At 42.1% G+C, this 10062-nt stretch overlaps 1 protein-coding gene across 2 annotated transcripts in view; it reads right to left on the bottom strand.

Moving 5' to 3' along the window:
- USP32 (ubiquitin specific peptidase 32) overlaps nucleotides 1-9700 on the bottom strand; it is a 3310274-nt gene extending 3300574 nt beyond the window's left edge. For both annotated transcript variants that reach the window (XM_044054559.1, XM_044054560.1), the window contains exon 1: nucleotides 9468-9700. In XM_044054559.1, coding sequence (XP_043910494.1) covers nucleotides 9468-9525 — 58 coding nt within the window. In that variant the 5' untranslated portion in view covers nucleotides 9526-9700. The remainder of the gene's footprint in view (nucleotides 1-9467) is intronic.
- Between the last annotated feature and the right edge of the window lie 362 nt (nucleotides 9701-10062).

Below are 10062 nucleotides of genomic sequence, written 5' to 3'. Positions count from 1 at the left end.
TGATTCCTATTGTTAACATCCAATATTATACATACCTCATTAATTATCCCTTTTTTAAACAGCTTCTGTTCCGGATTCTACTAAAAACTCTACCACTGCTCATCTTTCACTTAGGATCCTCCTATCCCTTTCTCTTTGTCTATACTCCGATATTAGTCCTGGATAGGGAAGGCAGTCTCTAGCCTGCAGTCCAAATGTATTCTTGGCCTCTATCCAATTCCATTACCTTTCCCTCTCTAATTATTTGCTCCCAATACCTTGGTTCCTTTGTTAAGTTTCTCCAGTTAATTCCAGACCCCTCCTGTCTATGCTCTTACCCCCAGTTAATTCCAGACCCCCTCCTGTCTATGCTCTTACCCCCAATTGCAGGCATCCCTATCAGCAGAATCTCCTTTCTTTATTCCCATGTTTGCCTAGTTCTTTGAATACTTTATGAATATAATATTCTGTATGGTTACTGCTACTCTCCTTAAGGCTCTGCATCCAAAATCTCAAACGTTCTTATTTCTTGCCCCCCCCCCATTTCATCATCCCCCCTTAATACTTTGAATTATAGCTTTCTGCCTGTCCTATGTATAGGAGCCTTAACTGTGTAGCCCTGAAATAGCCTTTCAAATCAGGTAATCCCCAACCACCTCATTCTAGTGGAAAGACCAACTTATCTCATCTGACTCTTGCCCTTTTCCTCTCCCAGATAAAATCTTTCAACTCTTTATTAATTGCTATCAACAACTTCTCCTCTAGTCGATAAAGATATGCCTGACCTGTGTATAAAACTAAATAGCCAAAAAACATTTTCAGTATTTGCATCTTGCTATCTATATCTATAAAACACAGCTTCCAGTTTTTTTAGACTCTTCCTACATATCCTATGCCGCAGTAACAGAATCTATTTTAACATACTCCCCAAGTAAAACATTTTCAGTATTTGCATCTTGCTATCCATATCTATAAAACACAGCTTCCAGTTTTTTTAGACTCTTCCTACATATCCTATGCCGCAGTAACAGAATCTATTTTAACATATTCCCAAAGTACTTCATTTTATCATGTCCCCATAAAGATATTGCTGAACCAATTTGTGTGTGGGTACACTGTTTATGGCTATTGTCTTTGTTTTATCTTCATTAATTTTGTATCCCGAAAAGACATGAAACTGTCTAGGAATGTTATACAACACTGAAATGACCTTTTCGGGTTTTATCAAGTACAAAATAATATCATCTACAAAAAAGCCAACCCTTCCTGATCACCACACCAATTATATCCTTGAACCTGATTCTCCCATTTTATTTGCCAATGTCTCTAAATACAATGCAAATAAACAGGACACAACTGCCTGGTTCCTATGTTCAAACAGAACTTATCATGGAGGAACATCCCCCTCCCACTTCAACCTTTGCCTCCGATCCCTCATATATCCCCCTAACTAACCTTATTATTGTGTTAGGAAATGTAAACTCTTCCATTGCCCTACTCTTAAAATCCTACTCTACTCTGTCAAACTCGCTCTCTGCACCAAGACTCACCATCAAATGTTTGTCTCCCCTCTACAAAACCACACTAATCAATATCCATCAACCCTAGCAACACCCTTGCCATTCGTTTAGCCATTATTGGCATAAACACATTACACTCATGGTCAAGAATCAATATGGGCTCACACAGAGCTGGATCTGATGGTTCTCCATCATCTCTAGGTAATGCAGCTACTGCAGCCCTCTTCAAGGATGTTGGTGCTTTTCTTCCTTTTAAAATATTGTTTAACAAAACCTTCCAGATACCTATCCCCTACCCTTCCCTCCTAATTTCCTAACCCCCACAGGAACACCATCCATTGCTGGAGACCCTCCTGTCGATTGATTGCACAACACCAATTTCATCTCATCTCCTCCTATCCTAACCATCAATAATTGAGCCTCATCCACCTCCAACTCCAGCATATCCAATTTTTCCACAAATATTTCCATCCATACTCCCTTTTGATTTCCACATTTCACCACTCCAGACAGATTTTCACAAATTTCTGAAACATTTCCACTACCTCTACAGGATCTCTGGTCATTTTCCTTGCCAGAGGCTCCCCACTCCCTGTTGCCTCAGCCACCATGCCCAAGCTCACCTAACCATCTTAAGACTCCAATACTTTTGACATATCCCCATATTTGATACCACCCCATGTAACCTTCCCTCTGACAAGGTTCATAGGTAGGTACTAGCAACTGGAACAAAGGCCTAAGTAAGCCTAGGCAACAAGGTTCCCTGGTTTATGCCACCAAAGAAAGTTATGTTCCTGTGCTCCTATCGAGCAGAGCCACAGAAGTGATCCCCAGGGTGTATTCCCTATTTCCTATCCACTCATCAAGTTTTTCTTGCACAGTGCTAATGCTTGACATAGAAGGATAGCTTGTACCAGAGCATGGGAAGTCTCTGGGACAGGAATATATCCCTCCAGCATGTCCTGTTTATTGTGGTGTCAAGGTTTAGGTCCTTAGAGCATGTAGCTCGGAGGGATTGGGATTTCTTTAGGTGCAACATGTCCAACAGCTCTGGGTTTGACATAGCTTTATATGTTGGGCAGAGATCACCTCGGAGTAGGCGATACGCTACAGAGTAAAGCTGGAATTTTTTTTGAGACGGTCAGTGTACGGCATCTGTTTGAGGCCAGTAATCCTCTTTGTGAGGTACTTCTGTGGCCTTTCCAGTTGCTGCAGATGTCTTGAGGTACATTCCAAAAGGGGCATTGTACTCTATAATGGGTCTAATGAGTGTCGAGTAGAGGGGAACCATGACCTCTTTTTTTCTGGATGAGAACCCTTTTGTGATGAGGTGTGCCACGTAGAAAGATTTCCTGACTACTGTGGCGAAGTGATTATCAAAGGAGAGATTACTGTCCATATGGGTCCAAGGTCTCTTATCACACATTTGGCATTAAGTAGACTGCCATCTATGTGGTAGTTCATGGGTACAGAATTTTTACCAAAGGGGATGACAATGCACTTTTTGGCATTGAGCTTGAGGCCATGGCTCTGACACCAGGCATCCATCTCAGTGAGGCCCTTCTGTAGGATGTCCACATCATTTGGGGACTCTACTATGGCTCTTAGTTTGCAGTCATCTGCAAACTTCATTAGCCAAAGGCCTTCTGTGTTAGCCTGTACTTCAGAGAAGTGGATACTAAACAGGAGAGGTCCCAGGACTGAACCCTGTGGTACTCCACTTGTTACTGGTTTGAAGTGATATTTGGAGTCTGCAACTTTTACAGTGTGGGTTCCGTCAGTGAGCAACCCATCTTGTGACGTAAGGATTTATACCTAATTTAGTGATTTTATCTAGAATTCCATTATGGGGGATGGTGTTGAAAGCCTTGGCGAGGTCAAGATAGGTTGTGTGAACCACCTTACCCTCATCTACAGCTTTGGTGACTGCCTCAAAGAAGTCGATTAGGCTCAGGAGGCATGATCTGACTTTCACAAACCCGAACTGGGTGGGATCCAGAGTTTGGAGGTTACCAATGTCTTTGTTTATGAGTTCCATGATGATACGTTCCATGGCCTTACAGACCAGGCTCGTCAGGCTAACCCGAACTGGGTGGGATCCAGAGTTTGGAGGTTACCAATGTCTTTGTTTATGAGTTCCATGATGATCCGTTCCATGGCCTTACAGACCAGGCTCGTCAGGCTAATACGGTGATAGTTCCCGGGATCAGTGGTGGCTCCCCCTTTGTGGAGTGGGATAACTGTTGCTATGCACCATTCAGTATTCAGTGGGCACAAAGCCTGATGCGAGGCTGTGACTGAACATGGTGCTTAGGTGGGGAACCAGTTTGTTCTGAAGTTTGTGTAAAATGCAGCCTAGGATGTTGTCCTGTCCCATGGATGCTGTGTTTTTGGCCTTAGAGAGTGCAGCTTTTACCTGTGTAGTTGTGATTACAGGGGCTCTGCATTCTTCCTGTACAGAAATGGGCCCTTTAGGGGGTGAGAGGGGAGTAAAGCTAGCACTGAACTTATCTGCCAGAATGTTGGCAATATCAGTTAGTTCTGTAATTTTTGTGCCATTGTACTGTAACTCAGAGCAGATCTGGGTGTTGCCATGGAGATTCCTGACACAGTTATAGAATGCTTTGTGGGTGTCCTTAGAATCAGTGGCGATTTTGTTTTTGTACCTAGCGTTGGAGGATCTTATAAGAAATCTTAGCTTCTTACTGAGGCTGACCAGGGAGCTCCTCAACTCATGGGATTTTACTCTCTTTTACAACAGTTTCTTCCTTCTATTGTAGAATTTGTTTATGGCAGGGGACCACCAGATTGGCTTCCTTTTTTTGGAGGACAGCGTCTTGGTTCTGTTTAGGATAGCACGGTCCATGCACTCGTGTAAGTGCTTCTAGAGTGCATTTGTGTAGGATTCAGCAGTTGTAACTGTATTGTCCATCTGCATGGGTGTCATGAAATTTGCCACTTATGTTTTAAGAAGCATGAAGCTGGCTTTGGAGAAATGTTTTACCATGGTTTCCTCAATGGGGGGTGGGGGTGGGATGTGGATATCTAGAGTGATTAGCTTATGGTTGGATCTGATCAATGAGGAGTTGACTTCAGGTATGGAACACTGGTCACTCATGTTGGTAATGACTAGGTCTAGGTTACTGTTGCCCCTGGTGGAGGTGTGGATAACCTGATCCAGGGCACTGGAATTTATGAATTCCAGAAAACATTGAGTGAAGGAGTTGGTACGCGAGTAGTTTTCCCAGTTAATGGTGGGGTAGTTGAAATCACCCATTATTAGGGTGTTTGGTTGAACCCTAATATTTTCCAGTATATCAAGAAAAGAGGAGTGGGAATCCTGGGGCATGGTGGGGGATCTGTAGCAAGCTAAAATTTGGATTGCAGTTTTGCCTAGAGTTAGTTGCACTTGGATAACATCGGATGCATTATGCTGAGCACTTAGCCTGGAGGTGTGGATATCCTTAATGAATATGGACACACCTCCACCTCTGGTGTTCTGGTCCAGGTTAGATGGCCAAAAAGTGTGGTATAAGTTATAGCCTGGTAATGCAGGGGTGCACTCTGGTGCCTTGAACCAGGTCTCAGTCACTGGACAAATATAGATGTTCTCCATTTTAAGGAGTGCCTCGAGGGAGTGCATTTTGAGATTTAGACTTCTAGCATCGAGTAGCATTATCCTCAGTTTTTGCTTGCCTGTTCCTGTTATGGTGGTGAATTTGTCATTTCAACCTTGCCTAAAAAAGGCACTATGGGGTGGCAACACCAAATTGCTAGGAGTGGAAATAGGCAAACTAAAATTTGACATTCACATATCCATGACAATAAAAAAGTCCACAAAAAACTAGGAGCGTTATACAGAAATAAGCATCTTCTCACCAAAGCAGCAAAGATTTCAATAGCAAATTCCCATCTTATCTCCACCCTACTTTATGCCTCTCCAATATATACCAACCTAAGGCAATGCGATCTAAACAAGCTAGAGACCTGCTACAACAAAATTGCCAAATTCGCCACAGGGGCATCCTACCATAGTCACCACTGTCTCTCACTTGCTGAACTGGGCTGGCTTGAACTCCCTCACCTCCTTCAATGGTATCAACTCTCACTCGCCCACAAACTAGTAAACCATCCACTAAATGTCTCATCCTCCAGAATCTACTCCAACCCCATCACACCACCAGACCACTAAGATCCAGCAACAAAAATCACTTGCAGATCACTAAAGCCAATAACTCTGCTGGTGAAGCACTATTCTCTTGCACCATAGCCAAATTATGGAACTCCCTCCCACCCACAATTACCTCCGTACCATCATTCACCCACTTCAAACCTTTACTAAAAGCGCACCTAAAAACATGCTGGTTATGCCCTTGCAACTCCCTTTCTAATATCACCCACCCCATCCAACCACTACCTTTCTTTCCACTCCACCAACTACCTTGATTATAGCAAGCTCAGATGCTCATAAGCCTAGTACTTATACAGCAGGAACTTCTTATTTTAACATTTGTTAATGTCTGTTATGTACTTCATAGATAAAGATTCTAGTTGTCTACATCTGTAAATATGTTGTAAGTAATTGCTATGTAAATTGTTAATCGCTATGTAATCCAATGTAACTACTGTCTATTTATTTTAACTGTGGAGCTTTTCTCTCCGGGTCTCCGCTGAAAATGGACCTATGTCCAGTCGGACACTCCCGGTCACCAAATATAAATAAATAAATAAAATTAACTAAAATAAATAACCCTAGCCAGTATCCGGAATCCTAGGGGGGGGGGGGGGGATAGGTGCAGGCCATCTCTGGCAAAAGCATCGTGGTCTGTCGACCATGTCATCCCAGGCAGACAGATACTGGATTCCCTTAGAATGACACCAGAAGCTTAGCCAATTGTTGAAATCAATCATTTTGTCCTTGTACTGCAGTATCATTCTGGGTGATGGCAGGATTCTACTCAGGGCTAGGGTCATACCTGCCTGGGCTACAAGATCGGAGAGCTCTTCCATGTCTCTTTTCATGTAGTCCAGGGAAGTACATCTCGGGTCGTTCACACCAACATGGACAATGACAAGAGTCATATTTGTACTTGTGGAGTGACCTGAGTGCATGGGTTATGCGGCGGATCCTGGCACCCGACAGGCAGCTGACAGTAACCTTCTCCTTGTTTAGCCTGGTGAGTTGGACATCAGTGTGCCTGACTACAGAGTCACCTACGACTAGTGTGTTGGGTACGTTGTTTTGCCTTATGGGCTGTGGTTGAGTGGCATACTGAGTCTGTGGGCTAGGTGTCATTTGGGTTGTGTTGGGGGGGGGTGGAGGTTGACTGCATGTCTGCTTTGGAGGTCTCTGTTATTTCAGCGGATTATTAATGAGAGCCTCCACAAATGTTTTTGTGTTTCTATGTGTGGATTTTGGTGGTGTAGGTTTAGTGGGACTATATGAGGATTGTGGTGTGGTGCAAGTGTTTACCTTCTCCTCTTGACTATCAAGTTCAGTCTAGGATGGAGAGAACTTTACCTTCAGCTTGGCTAGATAAGTGCATCTCTCATAGGTTGCAGTGTTGGGTAGTAGGAGGAGAGGGTTGTCTGTGTACATGAGGCAATTGCTACATTGCCCCAAGATTCCCAGACTCATCAGATAGACAGGAGAGAACACTGGGAGCTGACCCTTGGACATGCCTGAATAAAAAAAAAACTATTTTCCTCTAGACAAGTGAGGAAAGTGAGTACAAGAGCTATTTTTCTCTAAGCAAGTGAGGAAAGTAAGTAAGGGTTTGATTTTTTTTTTAAGAGTTCAACATGCATAAAAATCCTTGTGTTTCCTCTGTGCCTTCACATCACCACTATATCCACATACAGCAACATTTACACTTTCTTCATCGGGATAATTACATAACTCATATGAGCCATGTGATTAATAGTCTTCTTTAGGTCATCAACATCTCCCCCGACCAACAACAGCAGCAGCAAGGCAAGCAAAAGAAAAAAATGTTATACCTTGCCCTGTACTACAGACTGGAGTAACAGATGGGAGTAACAAAGTAGCTCAGGTCCTAGCTCAATACAGTTTAAAGAATCTTGACAGTACTTTACAAGGAGAAAAGGGCCTCAACAGCCAAAATGTACTCACTCCCAAGCTAGGCTGCCCTGGGGGCATCAAGTAATTAAGTACAAAATGGTATTAATAAGGTAGATAAGCTTAAAACACTTTTTAGTAGAGCTGAACATCACAGCAGCAAGAGTAAACAACTACCAATTTCATTCATATTTTTATTGCACAAGCTTATTATAAGTGACTTTTGTCCTAGAGTACCCTGCCTTCTCCCTCCAGGCAGGTGAACAGGCACTTTCTAAACTAGCTGCAATTATGCAGACCTCCCAGTCTAAAAATATTGCAGATTACGTAGTGTTTGACAAATTCAATTAACACCTTACTTCCAAATCTCAAAAAAAAAAAAAAATAAGTAGATAAATTAGGAGAGGATGCATGGTAATGACAGTTTTTAGTTTTTTGATATTGTAAGCTGTCTCTACAGCACAAGTTCCTCACAGGTGAGGTGACTTTTGTCCTGCATTATTCTGCTTTCTTCTTTCAGACAGGGGAACAGGCACTTTCTAAACTGGTCCAAAGATCTGGACCGCTCAAACTAAGAAATATTGCAGATTAAAATGAGACTAGAAATTTTGGATGGGTGAACATTTCTAGTTTCCTGATGTTAGAATCTGTTTACTTCTACAAGTACTTTCCAAGCGTCTATTTAAACAAACATACAGTTCTATGAGGATTTTATATTCCTCTTCCCACCTCTTTTTTATCAACTACATTGTAGTTCATTTACAATTGTTGATTTTAATTTGTTCATATTTTCTACAGCTGGTTTATAGGATTACAGTCTACACTACTGCCACTGTATGCTTTGTTTTGCACTTAGATCATGGATGAAAATAGTCCATAACAGAAGTCTATTCACCCTTTTACCAAATACACACAAACTCTGAGAATAATCTTGAAAGTACAACATTTCCCTGACCCATCACGTAGTAACACAGTCAAATCACTCCAAAACAGACTCCGCTACAAAATAATTGGATATTCCATCCACAACCAGAACACTCCAAATACTACAACTAAAATATTCTATAGCAGCACCTGAGTGGGGATGACATTATGAAAGAACCCCCCCCCCCCCCCCAGAGCACATGGGATTTCTACATTCCCACTAATTACAGCTTTAGTCTGAACTACTTTAGCAGGAATTAAAAGCACATTTCTACTTGCATCATAAACTATTAACTTTCAAATCTAAACAATAACAGAAAGACACAATACAAATGAGAGTGCTGTATTAAACCACTAACTGCAGTTAAGACAGTAGCTAATACATGAAACTGACTGTAAGGCTTACATAGCACATACTATTTACAAATCATCTGTTCAGAAGGCAAATATAACCCATATTTGCTTCATAAATCAACAGTTGAAGATCACTTTTTTACAGTTAGTCGCACGAAACTAGCCATTTAAACTAAAGCATCATCGCTGTAAACTTCCTTAATATATATATAGTACTGCTGTCATTTTAATATGCGCTTCTTCCACACTGCTAACTTCGCATCTATCAGTAAACATCGAAACATTCCGGCAGAGGCAAGCCGGCAGATATACTACAGATGATATTGCGCTGCCGGCATACAGCAGGGCCAGTGGACAGAACTGGGTTTGCCAGTAGACTAGTATCCCTGGTGTTTCTCCCCAACACTATGGTATCTATCACATTTGCCCATAATGTTGCGGGGACAACCCCACCCCACTGACCACTATGCAAATGTATGGCATTACTATGATAAGTCCCCGCCCGCAACACACACACATAATGTCATCCCCACTCAGGTTTAACAGCGGTGACAGCCAGCTATTTACATTCCTCCGCCACCTACAGCAGTAGAGCATTCAGTTTATCTTACCTCGTTTGATGGCCTCATCATAGGTAAGGAATCCTATCCGTGACTCCTTGGCGCCCATATTCCCTTCATTTCAGTGACATTAGAAGTTTAAATATGGATATGCTTGGCTTTACAGTATTTAAAAAAGAAGCTGATTCCACCTAACAGTCTCGTTCCCAACAAGTGACGATTCCTATGCCGACGCCTCCATACTGTGTCACATGAGCAGACCTCTCGGCAAGTCACCTGACAAGAGTGAACAGCACCGGAGGAAGAAAAACAAGCAAATGTGGCTTACAATTTTGTAGTACGCCTGCGTAGATATGAGAAGTAGCAAAATGCAAAATAACTGTCACGTTGGTCTGTGACTTTTCACCCTACATAAATGAACAGGCTGGTTGTCAAAGTTGTATGTACGCGGATTTAAAATATACAATCTGTCAAACGCGAGTATTTAAACATTACTCTTTTCTTTCTTCTTATTAAAAAACGTTTTACGTGTCAGCAGAATAAAACCTTGCAACTGGAATTGGATAAAGAAACGTTTTTACTGATTAAATTATTTTGAAAGAAACAGATGACGCGAGTTCATAACCTCAAAACGTCTGTGGCTAAG

The sequence above is a fragment of the Protopterus annectens genome, chromosome 13.part0 (assembly GCF_019279795.1).
Source record: "Protopterus annectens isolate FY-2018-M chromosome 13.part0, PAN1.0, whole genome shotgun sequence".
NCBI classification, from domain to species: domain Eukaryota; kingdom Metazoa; phylum Chordata; order Ceratodontiformes; family Protopteridae; genus Protopterus; species Protopterus annectens.
This window is presented reverse-complemented; position numbering and strand designations above follow the sequence as displayed.